The sequence below is a fragment of the Trachypithecus francoisi genome, unplaced genomic scaffold (assembly GCF_009764315.1).
Source record: "Trachypithecus francoisi isolate TF-2019V2 unplaced genomic scaffold, Tfra_2.0 Lachesis_group0, whole genome shotgun sequence".
NCBI lineage: Eukaryota > Metazoa > Chordata > Mammalia > Primates > Cercopithecidae > Trachypithecus > Trachypithecus francoisi.
The window spans coordinates 141,779,881-141,803,805 of NW_022681453.1; the positions used below are offsets into that span (position 1 = coordinate 141,779,881).

Below are 23,925 nucleotides of genomic sequence, written 5' to 3' on the forward strand. Positions count from 1 at the left end.
AGGCAGCGTCAGTCTTCAGCTGCTAAGCCGAGAAGATCTGGGAAGGAGTCAGAGAGCCTTGGGCCAGAGTTCCAGGGGCTCTGGGAGTGGCTCCCAGGCGAGTTGGACAGTCCGATTTCCAGTGGGGTCCCACACAGATGGGACACGGCTTAGGAGGAATCCCGGGCTATGGGCATTCTTTGGCCCAGTGGCCAGATTTCCAGCACTTGAAGCAAGATCCTGGGGGAGGAGATCCTGAAGGAATGCCTGACCGCTGTGGCTTAGGTGTTTTGAAGTTCTTGTGTGCTGGAGATGTGGCTGGGGTTTCTCTCACAGCAGAGGCAAGTAATTGCAACTCTTCTCTATTATTGTACACCTTGAAGGCAAGGTTAATTAAGTCGTGTTGTGGGGTTTGAGGGCCGGAATTTAATTTTTGGAGCTTTTTCTCATGTCAAGAGAGGATTGGGTAATGAAATGCATATTGAGACTAAGACGGCCTTCTGGCCCCCTGGGTCTAGGGCGGTAAAGCGTCTAAGGGTTGCTACTAAACAAGCCATGGACTGGGCTGGGTTTTTATATTTGATGAAAAAGAGCCAAAATGCTAACTGATTTGGGAAAGGTCTGATAGAGAAAAATGAACATAAACCTTGACTATGCCTTTAGCTCCAGCCACTTCTTTAAGAGGAAATTGTTGGGCAGGTTGGGGAGGGCTAGTGGTGGAACGAAACTGTAAGCTGGACCAGGGATGAGGAGGGGAGGTGATAGAAGGATTATAAGGTTGGGGAGTGGAAGCTAAAGAAGAATTGGGACCTGGCTCAGCCTGGCGAGGAGCAGACTGGGGAGGAGGGGAGAGGTCAGATGGGTCCATAGAAAAGGAGGATTTAAAGGACTCAGAGCTTGGGGTGGAGACTGAAGGGACAGACAGGAGAGAAAGAAGAAGATTCGGGACAAGTCGCATTGGAAGCAGAGATTAGGAAGGGACCGATGTGTAAAAGAATGCCTGGAAATCAGGCATCTCAGACCATTTGCCCATTTTACGACAAGAATTATCTAGATCTTATAGGATGCAGAAATTGAAAGTGCCATTTTCTGGCTGCTTGGAACTATTGTCGAGTTTGTATTGGGGTCAAGCAGTATTATAGAAGAAAGTAAGGCATTTAGGTTTTAGATTAGGTGTGAGTTGAAGACGTTTTAAGTTCTTGAGAACACAGGCTAAGGGAGAAGAAGAAATGGAGGGTGGAAGGTTGCCCATAGTGAAGGAGGCAAGCCTAGAAAAAAAAGAGGGTAGAGACACAGAGAGAGGGGGGTGAGGGGTACTTGCCCCCCAGGGGAGTTGGTGCTTGCCACCAAGGTGAAGGATCCAGGCAGATGTCCCCGCGGTGATCACACACCTCCGAAATGTTGGCAAATAATCAGGCAGGCGTCCCCGTGGTGATTAAACACCAAAGAAAGACTGTCTTCCCGAGTTTGTGACTGGTGCCGGAGTTTTGGGTTCACGGATAAAACGTGCCTCCCCTGTCTCTACCAGAAAGGGAAAGGAACTGAAATTAAGGGAAGGGAGAGATTGAAGGGTGGCACCAAAATTGAAAGGAGAAAGAAGTTGAGGGTTAGTGAGAGATGTTAGAGAAGAGAGTAAAAAGAGGCCGCTCACCGGATTTTAAATTGGTGAGATGTTCCTTGGGCTGATTGGTCGGAGGACCCGAGGTCGTAGGTAGATCTTTCTTACGGAGCAAAGAGCAGGAGGACAGGGGATTGATCTCCCAAGGGAGATCCCCTACTCCAAGTCACCAAATGTCACATGCATCCGTGTGAAGAGACCACCAAACAGGCTTTGTGTGCAGGTGGGCTGAGTCCGAAAAGAGAGTCAGCAAAGGGAGTTACGGGTGGGGCAGTTTTATAGGATTTGGGTAGGTAGTGAAAAATTATAGTCAAAGGGGGTTGTTCTCTTGTGAGCAGGGCCCGGGGGTCACAAGGTGCTCAGTGGGGGAGCTTCTGAGCCAGGAGAAGAAATTTCACAAGGTAATGTCATCAGTTAAGGCAAGAACCAGCCATTTCTACTTTTGTGATTCTTCAGTTACTTCAGGCCATCTGGATGTATATGTGCGGGCTTAGGCTCAGGCGCCTGACAGTTACCTCCCAAAGGCCCCGCTTCCTTCTTTTTTTAAATTTTTTTTTGAGTCAGGGGTCTTGCTCTGTCTCCCAGACTGGAATACAGCGGCACGATTGCAGCTCATTGTAGTCTCCTCCACTTCCCAGAGTGAAGCCATCCTTACCTCAGCTTTCTGAGTAGCTGAGGCTACAGACAGACAACACCACCCAGCTACTTTTTTGTTTTTTAGAGACAGGGTCTCACTATGTTGCCCAGAGGCTGGTCTTGAACTCCTGGCCTCCCTCAAGCAATACTCCTGCCGTAGCCTTCTGAATTACTGGGATTACAAGTGGGAACCATCATATGCAGATGATTTTTTTAAAAAAACATATTTCACATGTTTGTTGTAAATAATATAGGAGATAAGAAACAAAATCAAAACATTTAATATCCTACCACCTAGAGATAGCCATTGTTATAGATTGCATATTTTTCTAGTCTTTTTTTCTTTGCAAGCTTGGGGTCTGGCACTTGTGCTGTCTTAACTAAATCTAGGTTATTTTGTTCACCTTATGATGAAGTTTGGTGAGAATTCAGTCCCTCACAGGTAACACTGAACCTTCAAATAGTTCAAATTTTTTTTGTGTTTTTTATTGTTGTTGTTGTTTTTGAGATGCAGTCTCACTCTCTCGCCCAGGCAGTGCAATGGCACGATTTCGGCTCACTACAACATCTGCCTCCCGGGTTAAAGCAATTCTCCTACCTCAGCCTCCCAAGCAGCTGGGACTACAGGCATACATTACCATGGCCGGCTAATTTTTGTGTTTTGGGTAGAGACAGGGTTTCTCCATGTTGGCCAGGCTGGTCTTAAACTCCTGACCTCAGTCGATCCGCCTGCCTGGGCCTCCCAAAGTGCTGGGATTACAGGCAAGAGCCACTGCATCTAGCCCCAAATGTTTTTTTTTTTTTTTTCCTCATTGTATCTCCATTTGATCTTAGAAATCTTTGAAATGGTAGAAGTATTTTCTGTATCTTTGTATTTGTCTCAAAATATCAATGTGCATGGTTAAATAAAATCACCTTTTAAAATTTATTTTATTTTATTTTGTTTTGTTTATTATTATTATTATTTTGAGACAGAGTGTCACTCTATTGCCCAGGCTGGAGTGCAGTAGCGTGATCCTGGCTCACTCCAACCTCCACCTCCAGGGTTCAAGTGATTCTGCTGCCTCAGCCTCCCAAGTAGCTGGGATTACAGGGTCCCACTACCACACCTGGCTAATTTTTGTATTTTTTGTAGAGACAGGATTTCACCATGTTGGCCAGGCTGGTCTCGAACTCCTGACCTCAGGTGATCCTCCCGCCTCAGTCTCCCAAAGTGCTGGGATTACAGGCATGAGCCACCGCGCCCGACCCACCATTTTAGTATTTAAATGGATACTTATAAACGCATTCTATCTCCAAGAAACTCTTGCCACATCAGTCAACCTGGAAATAAATTGAAGTATCCATTTTTGTTTAAGAATGTACTTTTTAAAAAGATAATTCCTGATTTTTCATTTAAAATTTTCTGTCATTCTATTAATAACAGTTATGCTTCATTAGATTACTTCACATATATTGACCACTTCACTTATATATGTTATGTATATATTATATGTTAGTTATATATTATATATATAAAGTTATATGTGTATATATAATATATAAAAAACATTTTGATACTTAAGATGTGACAGAATAGGACTTTAGCCATGTGGTGATTGTTTTGAGAGAACGTGCTACTCAGCAGCTCTCCACTAGAATGGAATAATGGAGAACAGGAAAAGCTCAGAGCTCAGTTACATAGGGGAGAAAATAATTTTTTACCTAATGGTTATTATGTGAATAATAGGGCCTTGCAAGATTTTAATAAGATACTGCTCATAGGATTTTAAAAATCATTTGGTCAGTTGATATGGAGACCATAGTATACTCGAATATCTTGCTAAAGATCTAAATTATTGGAAAAGTTCATGTGATTCAAATCCTTTCCCCTACTTTTATCTCCATAGCTTGTTTTAAAAATAAACTTTAATTTTCAGAGCAATTTTAGGTTCACAGCAAAATTTAGCAGAAAGTAAAGAGAGTTTCATATACTCCCATCCCTACTTACACATAACCTCCCTCACTATCAGCATCCACACCAAAATGATATATTTATTACAATCAGTCCACACTGACACATCCTTATCACCCAAAGTCCATGCTTTACCTTAGGGTTCACTTGGTGTTGTCCATTCTAAGAATTTTGACAAATGTTGACAAATGATGCTTCCACCGTTGTAGTATCATTCATACAGAATAGTTTCACTGCCCTAAAAATCCTCTGAGCTCTGCCTGTTCATCCCTCCCTATCGATTAACGCGTGGCAACCACAGATCTTTTATACTGTCTTCAGACTTTCTGCCTTTCCCAGACTGCTTGGAATTCATATGCTTGGAATCATACAGTATACAGGTATACAGCCTTTTCAGATTGACTTTTTTTTTTTTTTTTGAGACAAGAGTTTTTGCTCGTGTTGCCCATACTGGAGTGCAGTGGCACGATCTTGGCTCACTGCAACCCTCTGACTCCTGGGTTCAAGCAATTCTCCTACCTCAGCCTTGTTAGTAGCTGGGATTACAGGCACCCTCCACCACACCAGGCTAATTTTTGTATTTTTAGTAGAGACAGGGTTTTACCATGTTGGCCAGGCTGGTCTCAAACTCCTGACCTCAGGTGATCCACCTGCCTCGGCCTCCCAAAGTGCTGGGCTTACAGACATAAGCCTCCGCACCTGGCCAACTTCTTTAACTTAGTAGTATCCAGTTAAGTTTCCTCCCTGACTTTTTTTTAGCCTGAATAATATTCAATTGTCTGGATGTAGCACAGTTTATCCATTTACTTACTGAAGCACATCTTGTTTGCTTCCAAGTTTTAGCAGTTATAAATAAAGCCTCTATAAACACCTGTGCGCCGGTTTTTGCGTGCACATAGTTTTCAGTTCGTTTTGTAAATTACCAAGGACTACTGTTGCTGTATAGTATGGTAAGAGTATGTCTAGTTTTGTAAGAAATTGCCATACTGTCTTCCAAAGTGGCTGCACCTGTTTGCATTCTCACTTCCCACTAGGAGTGAATGAAAATTGCTGTTGCCGCACATCCTTACCAGCAGGTGTTGTCAATGTTTTGGATTTTGGCCATCCTAATAGATTTGCAGTGGCATCTCATTTGTTTTAATTTGCAATTGTCTGAGGATACATGATGTTGAACTGCATTTCATGTGCTTATTTGCCATCTGTATGTCTTCTTGGTGAGGTGTCTGTTAAGGTTTTTTGCCCATTTTTAATTGGGTTGCTTGTTTTCTCATTGTTAAGCTTTAGGAGTTCTTTGTATATTTTGGATAATAGTTTGTCATCAGATGTGTCTTTTGCAAATATTTTCTCCAAGTTTGTGGCTTTTCTTCTCATTCTCTTGACATTTTCTTTCACAGAGCAGAATTTTTCAGTTTGACCAAAGTCCAGCTTACCAGTTAAGCTGGATAGTGCCTTTGGTGTTGTAACTAAATAGTCATTTCTTTCCCCAAGGTCATCTAGATTTTCTCTTTTGTTATCTTCTAGGAGTTTTATAGCATTTTATATTTAGGTATATGACCCATTTTGAGTTAATTTTTGTGAGAAATGTAAGGTCTGTGTCCAGGTTAATTTTTTTGCATGTGGATGTCCGATTGTTTTAGTGTCATTTGTTGAACAAGCTGTCTTTGCTCCAATGGATTGCCTTTGTTCCTTTGCCAAAGATTAGTTGACTTTATTTATATGAATCTATTTCTGGGCTCTCGATTCTGTTCCATGGATCTATTCATTCTTTCAGCAACACCGTGCTGTCTTAATTACTGTAGCTTTAGGGTAAGTCTTGAAATAAAGTAGTGTCATCTTTCTACCTTTGTTCTCCTTCCTTATTGAGTTGGCTACTCTCTGGGTCTTTTATCTGTCTTTATAAACTTTATAATCCATTTGTCAGTATCCACAAACTAACTTGCTGGGATTTTGATTGTAATTTCATTGAATCTATAGATCAAGTTGGGAAGAATGACATCTTGGCAATATTGAGTCTTCCTATCCATGAACATGGAGTATCTCTCCATTTGTTTAGTCTTCCTATTTCCTTCATCTGAGTTTTGTAGTTTTCCTTATCTAGATCTTATACATATTTTATAAGATTAATAACTAAGTATTTCATATTTTGGGTGATAATATAAATCATAATGTGTTTTACATTTAAAATTCTACTTGTTCATTTGTGATATCTGCTTAACTTTTAAGCAATTAATGGATGCCTGGAAGTTGACGTACATATATATTCAGAAATGTTTTGCCACCTGAGACCTATGAGGAGGTAAGTATTGTGGTCCAATCCGTAATTAGTATTGTGGGGGTGGCGGGGGAGGTCTGTTATGCATTTGGTTTATTTCAGTTTGTTATTATTTTTCTAATTCTGAAGTTATACTATGGTGGAAAGCAGGAACAAAAAAGGAAAGAAAATTTATATGAGAAGACAGGTCCTCCAAGAGTACATTCAGAGTAGAAGGTGAAAAGAATACTGTCCTTCAGAATAGTTAGGTGTGAAAAGCTTAAACAGAAAAACAGATCAAGTTTCCTCTTAACACAATTCACTTTATGGTATTATGTTTCAAGCGTCTAGGGCACACAGTTTCTTTTCTTTAGAGTTTAAAAGAGGGAGAGACTAATGAGAATACAGAAGGGAAGGTTCTGGGGGAATAGGTACAATGCCTCCTGGAGCATGACAGGTGTGCAGTAATTGTTCAGTTTGGATAGGTAAAAATGCAGGTCAGGGAGGATGCATCAGGACTTAGAAATTATGTAGGACAAAAAGGGGAAAATGAGGAAGATTCTTGGGAGCTGGAACTAAGGGTTTCTATAAGGAGTGATTGGAGATCAAGTTGGGAAGACAGATGGGGAAACAATGAAAGAGGGTTTCAAATACCAGACTAAGGAGTGGATTTATTCGCAGGAATTAGGGCACCACCAAAGCTGTTTGAGTAAGGAATACAGTGATGGTGGGATTTTAGGAAAGTTAATCTGTTGGTGATACCCAATATGGTTAGAGAAAGGGACAGCAGAGTAGACTAATTGTGAGACTGTAGTCCAGTTTTGTAGTGATGATAATTGATAGCAGAGAATGTGGAAAGAAGGAATGATTTCATTGAACATTGTAAAGTGAGAAGACTTTACTAACTGAAAGTGAATGGGGGTAGTGAACTAATTTGGGTTTTGTGCTTTACAACACTGAGAAAGGTGGTACCACAATAACAAAAATAAGGAAGATAATCCTGGATTGAGTTGTTAGCTGCTCCCTGGCCTTCTGTAACCAGGCTGAATTTAAAAAGACAATAATGACTTGTACTCCTTTTTTAGATATGCAAAATTTGAGCAGCTGTCAGGAGAGCTAAGTGTATGTCAGACGTTGGGAAATGATAATGGAAGCTCAGAGGGAGTGGAGTTGCAACTGTGGTTTACTTAGACTAGCTCATATTTAATCCTGGCTGATTGTTTCCTTTGCTTTAAACTCCTATTCTAATCCTTGAGGTACAAATCCATATATTGACTTTATAAAATGTTCAAATATATGGGAGGAATAAAAGATAATCTGCAAATAGGTTGGTGGTCTCCAGATTGTTTAAAAATCACCAGAAATGATTCCACAATCTCTACCATTTCAAAAACATAAAACTTTTCTAAAGACTTGGCACACCTAATGTATGAGAACAAAGGCATGTGCAATGTTTAGAGACTTCATTATAAAAAGCTTAGGTTGGGCCAGGCGCAGTGGCTCACGCCTGTAATCCCAGCACTTTGGGAGGCTGAGGCAGGGAGATCCTTTGAGGTCAGGAGTTCAAGACCAGCCAGGCCGACATGGCAAAACCCCGTCTCTACTAAAAATGCAAAAATTAACTGGGCATGGTGGCATGCACCTGTAATCCCAGCTACTTGCAAGGCTGAGGCAGGAGAATTTCTTGAACCCAGGGGGCAGAGGTTGAGCCAAGATCGCACCACTGCACTCCAGCCTGGGCAACAGAGTGATACTCTGTCTCAAAAATAAATAAATAAATAAATAAAAGTTTAGGATGGAAAAGGTAAATGATAACATTTAAAAATAGGTGTCGTGGAAGTACTTTCAAAAAACCGCAAATAATTTCATTTGGATTTAAACACTGTACTTTTTAAAAACACTCTCAAGTGGGTTACAAAACTTAAGAATATCACGGCCGTGTGTGGTGGCTCATGCCTGTAATCCCAGCACTTTGGGAGGCTGAGGTGGGTGGATTACCTGAGGTCAGGAGTTGGAGACCAGCCTGACCAACATGGTGTGAGATCCTGTCTCTACTAAAAATACAAAAAAAAAAAAAAAATTAACCGGCGGTGGTAGCACACGCCTGTAGTCCCAGCTACTTGGGAGGCTAGGCAGGAGAATCACTTGAACCCGAGAGGCAGAAGATTGCATGCAGTGAGCTGAGATCATGCTACTGCACTCCAGCCTGGGCAACAGAACAAGACTCCGTCTCAGAAAAAAAGAATGAGAATATCAAGTTATCCAACTAGTATAATTTTAGCATGCTAATAATGAGGGAATGAACTAAAAGACATCTGTATCTCTTTTTAAGTATAATAATTATTAAAATGTTTGCTCTATAAAGAAAAAAATTGAACCAGGCATGGTGACTCATGACTGTAATCCCATTGCTTTGGGAGGGTAAGGCGGGAGGACTGCTTGAGGCCAGCAGTTTGAGATCAGCAAAAGAACTAGTTGGGTGTGGTGACAGGCGCCTGTAGTCCCAGCTACTTGGGAGGGTGAGGTGGGAGGATCACTTGACCCTCAGAGATCGCACCCCTGCACTCCAGCCTGGGCAACAAAGCAAGACTCTGTCTGAAAGAAAGAAAGAAAAAGAGATAGATAAGAGAGAGAAATAGATATATAGAGAGAATTACACTATTGGATATTAAGATTTTTTGATCTGAATAAGAAAATTAGAAAGAAAATTGTTATTTGCAGTGAAGTCAGCTGAATTTCAAAGTGGAGTATTGAGGGGAAATTATAATATTAATATTTCTCATTTTGCACAAGAAAAAATTACAACCACTGTTTTAGAAACCGTGTGGTACTCACCGCTTGTAAAACTAATAGATTTCAGAAAACCATGAAGTATCTACCTTGTTTCTGCTGTGCATAGTACGTTTAATTTTACTGTCACCTTATACATTGAGGATTTGTGTGTGTATGTGAGTGCCTCAATGAATAACCAGCCCACATCTTTTTAAAAGGTTATGTCTAGAGAAGATATTTCCACACTGGTTTCCCTATTCAAGAGCTTTATCAGGAGCTGAAGCAGTCAATGCCTTGAGGCCTTTCTATTTTGCAGTACATCCAGATTTCTTTGGACAGCACCCCGTAGAAAGGGTAAACATTTATTTATTTTTAAACCAGTAGTGTACATTTCTGCTTATTTACCTTTGATACAATATAATACATAGAGTTCTATAAATGTGGATTATTCTGTTGTAGTGATATAATCAATGCTTGGAACTAATTTGAAATGTAGATACTGAAAATTGAAAATAGAGCTTTTTTTAATGAAAGCTGTCATTGTTTTGTACAGGCAATAAAGCTGTCATTTAAACTCTTTAGAGTACTAGTAATCATGTTTTTGGCACCAAGTTTTGAAGTACAGTTGAGGGTTTGAAAGAAAACTTAAGACCTCTATTATCATGATTGATGTTTCTTTTTTTTTTTTAATTATACTTTAAGTTCTAGGGTACATGTGCACACATGCAGGTTTGTTACATATGTATACATGTGCCATGTTGGTGTGCTGCACCCATTAACTCGTCATTTACATTAGGTATATCTCCTAATGCTATCCCTCCCCCTTCGCCCCTCCCCACAATAGGCCCCAGTGTGTGATGTTCCCTTCCTGTGTCCAAATGATCTCATTGTTCATTTACAACCTATGAGTGAGAACATGCAGTGTTTGGTTTTCTGTTCTTGTGATAGTTTGCTGAGAATGATGGTTTCCAGCTGCATCCATGTCCCTACAAAGGACACAAACTCATCCTTTTTTATGACTACATAGTATTCCATGGTGCATATGTGCCACATTTTCTTAATCCAGTCTGTCACTGATGGACATTTGGGTTGATTCCAAGTCTTTGCTATTGTGAATAGTGCTGCAATAAACATATGTGTGCGTGTGTCTTTATAGCAGCATGATTTATAATCCTTTGGGTATGTACCTAGTAATGGGATGGCTGGGTCAAATGGTATTTCTAGTTCTAGATCCTTAAGGAATAGCCACACTGTTTTCCACAACGGTTGAACTAGTTTACAGTCCCACCAATAGTGTAAAAGTGTTCCTATTTCTCCACATCCTCTCCAGCACCTGTTGTTTCCTGACTTTTTAATGATTGCCATTCTAACTGGTGTGAGATGGTATCTCATTGTGGTTTTGATTTGCATTTCTCTGATGGCGAGTGATGATGAGCATTTTTTCATGTGTCTGTTGGCTGTATAAATGTCTTCTTTTGAGAAGTGTCTGTTCATATCCTTTGCCCACTTTTTGATGGGGTTGTTTGCTTTTTTCTTGTAAATTTGTTTGAGTTCTTTGTAGGTTCTGGATATTAGCCCCTGTCAGATGAGTAGATTGCAAACATTTTCTCCCATTCTGTAGGTTGCCTGTTCACTCTGACGGTAGTTTCTTTTGCTGTGCAGAAGCTCTTTAGTTTAATTAGATCCCATTTGTCAATTTTGGCTTTTGTTGCCATTGCTTTTGGTGTTTTAGACATGAAGTCCTTGCTCATGCCTATGTCCTGAATGGTATTGCCTAGGTATTCTTCTAGGGTTTTTATGGTTTTAGGTCTAACATTTAAGTCTCTAATCCATCTTGAATTAATTGTCGTATAAGGAATAAGGAAAGGATCCAGTTTCAGCTTTCTACTTATGGCTAGCCAATTTTCCCAGCACCATTTATTAAATAGGGAATCCTTTCCCCATTTCTTGTTTTTGTCAGGTTTGTCAAAGATCAGATGGCTGTAGATGTGTGGTATTATTTCTGAGGACTCTGTTGTGTTCCATTGGTCTATATCTCTGTTTTGGTACCAGTACCATGCTGTTTTGGTTACTGTAACCTTGTTGTATAGTTTGAAATCAGGTAGCGTGATGCCTCCAACTTTGCTCTTTTTGCTTGGGATTGTCTTGGCAATGCGGGCTCTTTTTTGATTCCATATGAACTTTAAAGCAGTTTTTTCCAATTCTGTGAAGAAAGTCATTGGTAGCTTAATGGGAATGGCATTGAATCTATAAATTATCTTGGGCAGTATGGCCATTTTCATGATATTGATTCTTCCTATCCATGAGCATGGTATGTTCTTCCATTTGTTTGTGTCCTCTTTTATTTCACTGAGCAGTGGTTTGTAGTTCTCCTTGAAGAGGTCCTTGACATCCCTTGTAAGTTGGATTCCTAGGTATTTTATTCTCTTTGAAGCAATTGTGAATGGGAATTCATTCATGATTTGGCACTCTGTTTGTCTGTTATTGGTGTATAAAAATGCTTGTGATTTTTGCACGTTGATTTTTTATCCTGAGACTTCGCTGAAGTTGCTTATCAGCTTAAGGAAATTTTGGGCTGAGATGATGGGGTTTTCTAAATATGCAATCATGTCATCTGCAAACAGGGACAATTTGACTTCTTCTTTTCCTAACTGAATACCCTTGATTTCTTTCTCTTGCCTGATTGCCCTAGCCAGAACTTCCAACACTATGTTGAATAGGAGTGGTGAGAGAGGGCATCTCTGTCTTGTGCCAGTATTCAAAGGGAATGCTTCCGGTTTTTGCCCATTCAGTGTGATATTGGCTGTGGGAAAAGACCAAAAAAAAAAAAAAAAAGGCTAAAAGTTTGATATTGGCTATGAGTTTGTCATAAATAGCTCTTATTATTTTAAGATACATTCCGGCCGGGCGCGGTGGCTCAAGCCTGTAATCCCAGCACTTTGGGAGGCCGAGACGGGCGGATCGCGAGGTCAGGAGATCGAGACCATCCTGGCTAACACGGTGAAACCCCGTCTCTACTAAAAATACAAAAACTAGCCGGGCGAGATGGCGGGCGCCTGTAGTCCCAGCTACTCGGGAGGCTGAGGCAGGAGAATGGCGTAAACCCGGGAGGCGGAGTTTGCAGTGAGCTGAGATCTGGCCACTGCACTCCAGTCCGGGCGACAGAGCGAGACTCCGCCTCAAAAAAAAAAAAAAAAAAAAAAAAAAAAAAAAAAGATACATTCCATCAATATCAAATTTATTGAGAGTTTTAGCATGAAGGGCTGTTGAATTTTGTCAAAGGCCTTTTCTGCATCTGTTGAGATAATCATGTGGTTCTTGTCTTTGGTTCTGTTTATATGCTGGATTACGTTTATTGATTTGCATATGTTGAACCAGCCTTGCATCCCAGGGATGAAGCCCACTTGATCATGGTGGATAAGCTTTTTGATGTGCCGCTGGATTCGGTTTGCCAGTATTTTATTGAGGATTTTTGCATCAATGTTCATCAGGGATATTGGTCTAAAATTCTCCTTTTTTGTTGTGTCTCTGCCAGGCTTTGGTATCAGGATGATGTTGGCCTCATAAAATGAGTTAGGGAGGATTCCCTCTTTTTCTATTGATTGGAATAGTTTCAGAAGGAATGGTAACAGCTCCTCCTCGTACCTCTGGTGGAATTTGGCTGTGAATCCATCTGGTCCTGGACTTTTTTTGGTTGGTAGGCTATTATTGCCTCAACTTCAGAGACGCAATAAAAAATGATAAAGGGGATATCACCACCGACCCCACAGAAATACAAACTACCATCAGAGAATACTATAAACACCTCTACGCAAATAAACTAGAAAACCTAGAAGAAATGGATAAATTCCTGGACACATACACTCTCCCAAGACTAAACCAGAAAGAAGTTGAATCCCTGAATAGATCAATAGCAGGCTCTCTTTTTTTTTAAGGATGATACATGGAAGAGTTTTCAATGCCCTAGTGATTTTTCCTTATGATGCGTGCTGCTGAACCACTCCCCTACAACATCAGTTAATGTGTGCTCCAGGAATACAAACTGATACGAAAAATGGCTTATAGTAGATGTAGTTAAGACAGTCAATATATTTTAACATTAGAAAATTCAGTCAGTCCTTCATATCTGTGGGTTTTACACCCATGGATTCAACCAACCTCAGACTGAAAATATTAGGGGAAAAAAAATACATCTGTACTACACATGAACAGACTTCTCTTTCTTGTCATTATTCCCTGAACAACACAGGATAACAACTACTTACATAGCACTTACATTATATTAGGTATTATCAGTAATCTAGAAATGATTTAAAGTATATGGGAGGATATATATATAGGTTATTTGCAAATACTACACTATTTTATATGAGAGACTTGAGCATTCGTGGATTTCGGTATCCACAGGAGGTCCTGGAACCAATCGCCTATGGATACCAAGGGACTACTATATATTACAAAGCCACGTGCTTTGGAATTACTTCATTGGCTCCTTCTATTTTCATTAACACTGATATCTAGTTTAATATGAAAAGGAACTTGAAATCTTGAAAATTAGAACATTGTTTTTTTTTCTACTTGCAATGCAAAATCTATTTTGCTTTTTTGCTTTTAGGAAAATATTCTGATTGTGGTATTTGATACTTATGTTGGCTACTCAAAGTCAGAACTTTTCAAAGTAATCAGTAAATTGAATCAACAGAAAAATATTCATTACCTTGGGGATGCATTAATAATTTAAAGTTTTTAAATTCAACATGTATAGAAAAATCAAGCTTAGTAATACTTTAATGTTATTCTACCAATGTATTTTTTAAAATTAAGACTTCTGTATGCAGCAGGGCGTGGTGGCAAACCTGTAGTCCCAGCTACTAGGGAGGCTGAGGCAGGAGGATTACTTGAGCCCAGGAATTCAAGCCTGGGCAACATAGTGAGACCTCATGTCGTAAATTTAAAAAACAAACAACAGAAAATTCTACGTGTGGTAAAGGGTTAACTCAGCAAGCTTGGGTTGCTTAAACCTTGCACATTCCAAAGAAAGGTCTGACCTCAGTACTGAACTTTGGCTCCTGGAAAATGAGCTCTGAGCCCCTGGAATATCCCACCTGATAGGAATGTTTCTGTTTGCCTGAGGCGTTAGACCATGCCAGATAGACAGTTTATGCTAACAGTATAATTTATAGTGAATACCTGTTTTCCTGTGTCTAAGACCCTGGACTGCACTGTATTCATTTGACCTGGGGGATTTAGGGAGCTGAGACTGAATAGCTAAAGTGAGTCACATAAGCACTAAATGCTTACCTGTCTGACCACCAGTAAAACTCTGGACATCCAGACTTGGATGAGCTTCCCTGGTTGGCAACACTTTTCACGTATTGTCACACACCATTGCTGGGGGGATTAAGCACTGTCTATAAAACTCCACTGTGAAATGACAACTGGAAGCTTGCACCTGGTCTCTCCTGATTCTGCTCTATGCACCTTTTCCCTTTGCTGGTTTTAATTTCCATTCTTTTGTTGTAATAAACCATAATGGTGAATAAAACAGCTTGTCTGAGTTACGTGAATCCTTCTAGTAAATTATTGAACCTGAGAGTGGTCTTGGGGACCCCTGACACAATGTGCCTAGAGTTTAATGGTTCTGATAAATTTACGTTTTCATGTTATCTTTAAACTTGTATTTATTGACTCCTCCTTTGTATCAAGCCCTTGTTGCCCTAGCTGCTGCCTGTGCTTAGAGTATCCTTTTCCCAGATATCCCAGATATGGCTTGTCCTTTACTTTCTCACTGAAGTGTCACCTTTCAGTGAGGCTCTCCCAGATTACACTATTACTTGTGTTTGTTTTGTTTTGTTTTTAAAACTACCCTATTTTAAATTGCCGTCTCTGCTTTACTTCCTAGCATTCCCTCCCCCCTTTTACCCTGCAGTACTTCTTGTTTTTTTTTCCTTTCCATGTACCCTATTTCCATATTTATTAGGTTTGTTGTTTATTTTTCTCCCCTCACTAAAATGCAAGCTCCATGAAGGCTGTTCACTCTTCTTGTCACTCTTTTTGCCACCACATGTTCAGTTCAGTCTTCTTCCCACTATTAGAGAAGACCCTTGCCCCTTTTCTTAGGAAGACTGGCTTAAAGTCCCATCTATTCATAGCATCGAACTCAAAGTCCAGAGTTTCACAGTAATGCACCAGATTTTTGGGGTTTTTTTTAAATCCTCTTTAATTTAATTTAAAAATCTGCAAAACATTTGTAGTTTTCAAAAAAAAAAAAATCAAAACTAAATACAAAGTTTAATGAGAAGTCTCATTCCTATATTCCTGTTTCCTTTACCCAATTCCTATTCACTTCCTATACATAATCTTTTTTTTTTTTTTTTTTTAAGATTTTGGAGACAGTGTCTTGCTCTGTCACCCAGGCGGGGAGCGTGGTGGCACCATCAAGGGGCTCACTGCAGCCTCAGACTCCTGGTCTCAGGTGATCCTCCTACCTCAACCTCCTGAGTAGCTGGGACCACAAGCATGTGCCACCATGCCCAACTAATTTTTGTATTTTTTGTAGAGTCAGGGTTTCACCATGTTGCCCGGGCTGTTCTCAAACTCCTGAGTTCAGGCAATCTGCCCACCTCAGCCTCCCAAAAAGTGCTGGGATTATAGACATGAGCCACCACGTCCAGCCTTCTTGTGTTACTTTTCAGCAAAAATAGAAATATTTATCAAAAAATAATGAAGATTTAGTCTTACACTGGCAATAAATATCCCACACTTGCGTACAGGACTCATGTGGCTAAGAACATCATATTAGAATAAATTAAACTATCATTTATTACTTTGGGATATTTAGTCATTGGCATTTTCCACATTTAGGTTATAAAAGAATTCAACCATGTTTTCTTCTATTACTTATATGGTTACATCTTTTTACGTCTTATCCATATGGAGTTCATTCTGTTACATGTTGTGAGATGTAGATCGAAAGAGCTATGAAATCCCAACATTTTTAAATACTAAATTATTTAATACTCTCAATGTGTTTAAAAGGTTAGATAGATATCATTTCTGATATTTCCTTGTTCTATTTTGTATGTAAATGCCCTTAATGTTTTTTTCCAGGAAATCAATGAAAATTCTCTTAAAAGGTTAAGTGTCTACTTAGAAAACCTCCAGAAACCAGGCTTCAAGTCTTTGAAACCAACTCAGCTTACATTTTATGTAAGAGAAACAGACCAGAGTTCCTCTGATGGCCAGGAACCTTTTAGTACTTCCGGTACGTTTTTTATTTCTGGTGTGTCCTTTGCAAGCTTCATGTTAAATGTGTTCAATAATTTTGACATTGTCAGAATACCTTTGGATCAAAACTTTGGTGATAGAAAAATAATAGCATTTAATTGATTGTTTTCCTAGAATTAGATTCTATTCCTAGCTGCATATGTTCGAACAAGTGATTTTTTACATGTTTAAACTTTTTTGTTTCTGAAACTAAAGTGTTCCTATTTGTCCCCTTCCCAGTTCAGTGTTATTTTAAGTGTTAAACATGTCCAAACAATATGTATTTCTAAAAACTACAGCTTGCATTCTCTTATTTAGTCCTCCGAATACTCTGAAGCTGGAAATATTTACCCAATTGTAACTTAGTGATGTTCAGTGCCTTTCCCAAGACCAGAGAGAAAGAATGTAAGTCTTGAACCCAGGTCTTTTAATTCCAACTTATGCTGCTTCTAAAATCCAATTGATCTTAGTAGACAGCCACCTTTTCACTACCTTTTGTCACTGCTTTTCCATATTTAAAATTAAGGACAAATATTTAGGTTAAGGTCACTAAAGGCCTATCATTTCTCTAATTATACATGCTTTTGATGATCCTTGAGGAAATAACTATATTTTTAGTATGAACTTAAGACAATTTAAAGAGTCACTCAGTGCTTTCTGTGAGTTAAGGCTAAAACAGGATACACTGTAATTTTTTTTGAAACAAACTGCTATAAAACTCAGAATTTGATAGGTCTTTGAGATCTAAAATCTGTTTCTAGCTCTGCCAGTGACCTAGCTGTGTGACCTTTAACTTTTGGGTGTTCATTTATTAAAATGAAAGAGCTGGAGAACTGTGTAGAGGCCACTCACATGGAAGATCCCTAATTTACACCTTACCCTCCCCTGGCTCTCAAGACCTCAAATGGAAGGAAGAAGAGCTTGATCTGAAGAATGCTGAAGTATATTGAAGACAATGCCTCACGCAGTCTCTCCAGGGACTAGTATTTGATAGTATATGATCTCTTACCTTTTATTTTCTCATAATTGAATATGGGAGATCAGGAGTCACAAATTCCTTTTCTTGGCAGTTTCTCCATTTACCTCTGACATAGAGTTTTATTAAAAATAGCCCTATTCTTCAATATTTAAAGGCAGAAAGTCAACTCATAGCCCTTTTGTGAAGGAACAGCTGTACTGAAGAATGCTGTAAATAATGAATAATAAGCATGTTGATCACTCTAAGTGACACAATTCTATTTGAAAGTTTATAGACATTGTGAATGTGCTGTTCTTAGCCATGAGTCTCAAGCAACTGAGATACATTGTTACTAGTGTAAAATCAAATACTCATAAATACTTTTAATAGATATATGCTCCTGTTAGGGTCAAGATTAGGCTAGGAATTAAATAACGTCTTACTTAATATATAGTGGTCTACTTAGGTTTCATGATTTCTCCAGGAGGACAGATGGAATTTTTAGAGGCAGATTATGTCCTTTATAGTTGTTAAAATAAAAATATTATCATCAGTCTGTTTTTATTTGTATGTGGTTAAGAGAGTCAAGTTCATTCCTACAGCTACAACTACTGCTTCTACCACCATCAGCTGGATTTGTCTTAAATATTGAATATACATAGAGTTAGTAAATTGAATTTAAAAGCTTAGTGGAAATCTTAGAAAGTTTCACACAGCAAATTAGGGACAGAGCTGGTACTAGAACTAATGTCTCCTTATTCCTAGTCCAGTGTTTTGATTTGTATACCACATTATCTATTAATTCTTCTTTTAAAATATTGTAATTAATCATTTTTCCTTTTGCCTTTATAACAAAGATTTAAAACACTTTTACTTCTGTAACATGTTTACCTGATTATGAAATCAAAATCAAGTAGGTTTTTAAAAAATTTGTATTTCTAGAACACTAGAAATCATTAATCAGCTTTGGATAATTAAGATGGTAATAACGTAAAATGTTTACTAGTGGTTTTCATTACTGAAATTTTATGAGCCTTTAGCATTATTAATACATTGAAATCCTTAAAGGCTGAAATTATTTCTTCAGCTCCATATCTTTTTGGTGGTTCATGAGGAAGTAAATGTTGTTATTAGAATAAATTTTAAAACAAGTTAGAGATTTACTAAGAGCTTTCTGTGAATTAATGCTAAGACAAGTAGCTGTAGCCAGCTCTGGCTGAGTAAAAACAGAATCCTTTACTTTCAGTTAATGGTTAACTTTGAATGATTTCTTAAACAAAAATAGCTTAAAGCTGGGCATGATGACACAAGCCTGTACTCCCAGCTACACAGAAGACTGAAGTGGGAGAATCACTTGAACCCAGGAGTTTGAGGCTAGCCTGGACAACTGGACAAGACAGCAATACTGTTTTTTTTTGTTTTTGTTGTTTTTTTTTTTTTTTTTTTGAGACGGAGTCTTGCTCTGTCACCAGGCTGGAGTGCAGTGTAGCAATCTTGGCTCACTGCAACCTCTGCCTCCCAGGTTCAAGCGATTCTTCTGCCTCAGCCCCCTGAGTAGCTGGGACTACAGGCACGCCGCACCACGCCCAGCTAATTTTTGTATTTTTAGTAGAGACAGGGTTTCACCATGTTGGCTAGGATGGTCTTGATCTCTTAATCTCGTGATCCGCCTACCTCGGCCTCCCAAAGTGCTAGTGTTACAGGCATGAGCCACTGCACCTGGCCGAGACTGTCATTAAAAAAAAAAAAAAGTAAAAGGTACAGAAACAATTAAACTAGAAATGGGAGAAAAGATATAGCATATATGACAAAAAGATGATGCTAATACATAAAGAGTTTTTACAAATTAAAAATGAACCAGAGTAGCTCCATTCCAAAAATGGACAATGAATAGACAGTTCAAGAAATAACACATATAAATGTCAGTTAAGTATATAAAAATCTTTAGGCCATGCATGGTGGCTCACACTTATAATCCCAGCACTCTGAGAGGCCGAGGCAGGCAAATTGCTTGAGTCCAGGAGTTCCAGACCAGCCTGGGCAACATAGCGAAACTCTTGTCTCTACTAAAAATACAAAAAATTAACCAGGCGTGGTGGCACGTGCCTGTAGTCCCAGCTACTCGAGAGCCTAAGGTAGGAGAATCACCTGAGCCCAGGGGGCAGAGGTTACAGTGAGGCAAGATAGTAGGCACCACTGCACTCCAGCGTGGTGACAGAGTGAGACCCTGTCTCAAAAAACAAAAACAATCTTTAGCCTCAGTATTCGAACGCAAACTGAAATAATTAAGTAGTATATTTTGCCCATTAATTTTTTTCTTTTTTTGCTAGTAATACCCATGAATGGTAAAAATACATTTTCCCACATTATTGATGGGTATATAAATTAGTGCAAACTCTACAAACTCTGCAGCTTGGCATTCTCTCCCCAAAGCCACAAAATTCTTCTTGGAATGTATCCTGAGGAACCAGTAAAGGATATTTGCAGTGTGGTACAGGCAGTCCTCACTATATAGTAACTCTTATGTTGGATTAAATAATGAAGCTGATAAATTGAGATAGAAACAGATTTACTCCTTGACTGTGCACTTCTGAGGATGAGCTATTTTTTCTTAACCTCCAATGCAGCAGTTTGGGTTTTCCTTTCCTCCTTCACTGACTAGAATAATTCCCTTGCCAGTAGTTCTAAGTTTCCCCAAATTATTGAACTAAAAAAAAGTATTTCTTAGTTGGCATGTTCTGGATCTCATAAGTTGGTGTGGCAAGCAGAATGTGTATCTGTGAGAATGATTTAAATTGTGGTGTCTGTCATCACAAAAGTTGCAAATACTTTTTTTTTTTTTTTTCTGAGGCAGAGTCTTACTCTGTTGCCAGGCTTAAGCACAGTGGCCCAATCTTGGCTCACTGCAATCTCCACCTCCTGGGTTCAAGCGATTCTCCTGCCTCAGCCGCCTGAGTAGCTGAAATTACAGGAGTGCACCACCATACCCAGCTAATTTTTGTATTTTTAGTAAAGACACAGTTTCACCATGTTGGCCAGGCTGGTCTCGAACTCCTGGCCTCAAGTGTTCCACCTGTCTCAGCCTCCCAAAGTGGTGGGATTACAGGCATGAACCACTGCCCCGGCCTCATACGTGGTACACACATACAAGCACATAGATGGAAAAGGTCAAAGAACAGTGCTGCCTAAGAGAACTTTCTGTGATGAGGGAAATGTTCCATATCTGCATCATCTAATATGGCAGGCCCTAGCCCTTTGTGCTTATTGAGCACTTGAAATGTGGCCAATGTGGCCAAAGAACTTAATTTTAAATTTTTATTTCATTTCAATCAATTTAATTTTAAATTGCCACATGTGCTAGTAGCTACCATCTTGGATAGAGCAGATCTGGAAGAATATGTACCTATTAATAGTGGTTACCTCAAGTAAAGATGGTAAAGTTGTATGCCTGCTAACAAGAGACTTTTGCTTTTAATTTTCAAAACTAATTAAAATTTTTTTTTAAAAAGCAAAGAGTCAGCATGTTGTAGTGGAGAAAATATTTGGCTTGGTGTCAACTCAGATTTAAGCCCTGGCTTCATTCTTAATCTATGTTCCTTCACATTTGACAGGAGAAATGATAATGGCATAGTTGGTGGTAGTGTTGATTGAAAAGATATGTAAATTAAGCTTGAACCATGCCTAACACCCAGAAAAGAAAAAAAACAAAACCAGTGGATTTTTTATTGATGACTTAACAATTTAGATTACTTACCTTAGCCCAATGATTACCCAACATCAAAACCAGTAACTTTTTTTTTTGAAACAGAGTCTTGCTCTGTCACCCAGGCTAGAGTTCAGTGACACAGTCTCGTCTCACTGCAACTCCCGCCTCCCGGGTCCAAGCAATTCTCTTGCCTCAGCCTCCCGAGTACCTGGGATTACAGGCGCCCACCACTGCGCCCAGCTAATTTTTGTATTTTTAATAGAGATGGGGTTTCACCATCTTGGTCAGGCTGGTCTCGAACTCCTGACTTCATAATCCACCCACCTAGGCCTCCCAAAGTGCTGGGATTACAGGAGTAACTTTTAAACAACTACAGAATTTTAAATCACTCCTTAAAATATTGGGTTACTACCTAGTCAAGTGAGCAAGTATGAGGACCATCTCCTTCAATCACAGAGAAAATTCAACATGGGTTTCTGTGACCACTGAGACTAGATTATATGGCCCCTCTTACCTGAACCGCTGTTACAGTATACACCTGTATTCTCCTGTCTCCACTAGAAACTATCTTTGGTGTACAGCTGCTTATAGGAGAGCTTTTCTCTCTCTTAAGAGACCAGATTTATCAACAGAATTGAGAATATTCTGAATCCCCTTGTTGGGCTGGGATGGGTTTGGTCACTGGAACCAAACTAGAAAATGGAGCTGATGATTGAAGGAATTCATGAAGGTAAAACATTGTGTGGTATAGTTTTAGAGAAGGGAAGTCATTTTTCTATTTACAGGTGATTTGCTAATAGGACAAATTTAAATCAGTAATAGAATGTTTTCAAAGATTTTGATTTTATACATGTTGAAATAAAGCAAATAATCATCTGTATTAATTGTTTGGGGGAATTATATTCTCTAGGATTTCGAGCAGTCAAATTTACTTTGCACACCAGAGATCTGCTAAGCACAGTATTATATATTCTCAACTCCTGCAGTTTATCTGTTGAACATATCCAAAGCTTGAATACTAATGTGCATACCCAGCCTCTCAAAGAAGCTAAAAGGATGCCTGACAGGCCCATCAAATGGGACAAGTCTTATTACTCCTTTACTGGATTCAAGGACCCTGATGAAGACCTTGAACAAGTCTCGAGAATGGAAACAACTCTCACGTATGTAAAAGTTTTTATTTAACTAGACTGTATTTGTAGTTTGTGTTTATGACACTGATGTATTGGGATGGCAAAAACTTTTTTTATAAATAAAAAGTGTAGTTCACGTTTAAAATTAAAGCCTAGTTTTCCAGGAAAAGTAATGCTATCAATCTAGTTAATCCAGTAACCATTATGAAAAATATATTTCATGTTTCTTACTTAAAGTTGCCCAAATACTTCCAGCTGTATTTAAAGTTGTGGTCTTTTGATACCAAACACATGCAGGATATTGTTTTGTTTAAGTTTTAAAAATTCTATTCAAGTTACCTCCAGTACGTGGAGAAAGGCTATACCTAAGACTATACAAATATTTTTTACTCTTCTTCATGTGTTAGGCATTTCTAATGGATAGTTCAGTAGTGATGTACTTTAGTGTAATAATCCATACATGAGAAAAATACATGGTGACAGAATTACTCAATATCATCTAGAATAGCTGCTTTAAAGAGTTACTTTTTAAATTATAAAAACCATATATAAAATGTTTTCTATTATTTAGCATGCCTTATTTGTAAAGTTACCTTAATGTTTTTTAAGTCATTTTTGGATTTCATAAAGACCCATCACATTCTCTTCCTATGATTGTATCTAAAAAGTCCAGTGGCTTATCAGAGGATTCTCTCATTATGGCATAGTACATGATCCTTCATTATCCACTGGCATAATATCTGCTTTGTGGATTATCTATACTAAGGGATTCCTCCTTGTTACCTAGCTAGATTCCAAATAAGTCTGAAGAGGTAGGAAGGTAGCAGAGTCTAGTACAGAAAAGGACAGAAGTATATGTCTGAAGATGTGTATGTATGTACCTACGTGTGATAGTCTATGATATTTATCTATATGCATAACTGATGGATAAATCACTTCCCTAAATATGATGACTTTAATTGTTCAGATTCTCTTCTGAGATGGAAATGTGCATTTGGGAATAATAATTTACTGATGGACCAGAAGTAATGACACAGTAAGAAGTCGGGTAAAAAATGAAGAATAGCCTGGCACTGTGGCTTAATGCTGATAATCCCAGCATTTGGGGAGGCCAAGGTGGGAGGATTTCCTGAGGTCAGGAGTTCAAGACCAGCCTGAGCAACATAGCAAGACCCCATCTCTACAAAAAATACAAAAATTTAGCTGGGCATGGTGGTACACATTTGTAGTTCTAGCTAATTGGAAGGCTCAGGCAGGAAGATCCCTTGAGTGCAGGAGTTTGAGGCTGCAGTGAACTATGATCGTGCGACTGCACCCCAGCCTGGGTGACAAAGTGAGACCCTGTCTCCAAAAAGTAATAAATAAATAAATAAAAAGTAGAGTCGTGGTGGCATAGAGGTTGCTGAATTGAAAATTTTGGTATAGAAAAATAAGAGATAATTTAAGGTTAATTGCACACAGACGCTATGGTGGGAGTTGAAGTAGATTTCTCTGAGCACAAACTGGAAGAGAGATTCTCAGCCTTGCCTTCAAGTTTTTTTTTTTTTTTTTTTAATTATACTTCAAGTTCTAGGGTACATGTGCATAACATGCAGGTTTGTTACATATGTATACTTGTGCCATGTTGGTGTGCTGCACCCATCAACTCGTCA

The 23,925-nt window shown here is 38.9% G+C and overlaps 1 protein-coding gene across 11 annotated transcripts in view; it reads left to right on the forward strand.

The window, feature by feature from the left end:
- Positions 1-23,925, forward strand: part of TCAIM (T cell activation inhibitor, mitochondrial) — a 63,303-nt gene that overhangs the window by 6,821 nt on the left and 32,557 nt on the right. For 4 of the 11 annotated variants that reach the window (XM_033212260.1, XM_033212259.1, XM_033212262.1 and 1 more), the window contains exons 2-5: positions 6,411-6,483; positions 9,429-9,564; positions 16,321-16,474; positions 22,051-22,303. In XM_033212260.1, coding sequence (XP_033068151.1) covers positions 6,455-6,483; positions 9,429-9,564; positions 16,321-16,474; positions 22,051-22,303 — 572 coding nt within the window. In that variant the 5' untranslated portion in view covers positions 6,411-6,454. The remainder of the gene's footprint in view (positions 1-6,410; positions 6,484-9,428; positions 9,565-16,320; positions 16,475-22,050; positions 22,304-23,925) is intronic. The other 7 variants (XM_033212264.1, XM_033212263.1, XM_033212265.1 and 4 more) reach the window with 6 other exon arrangements.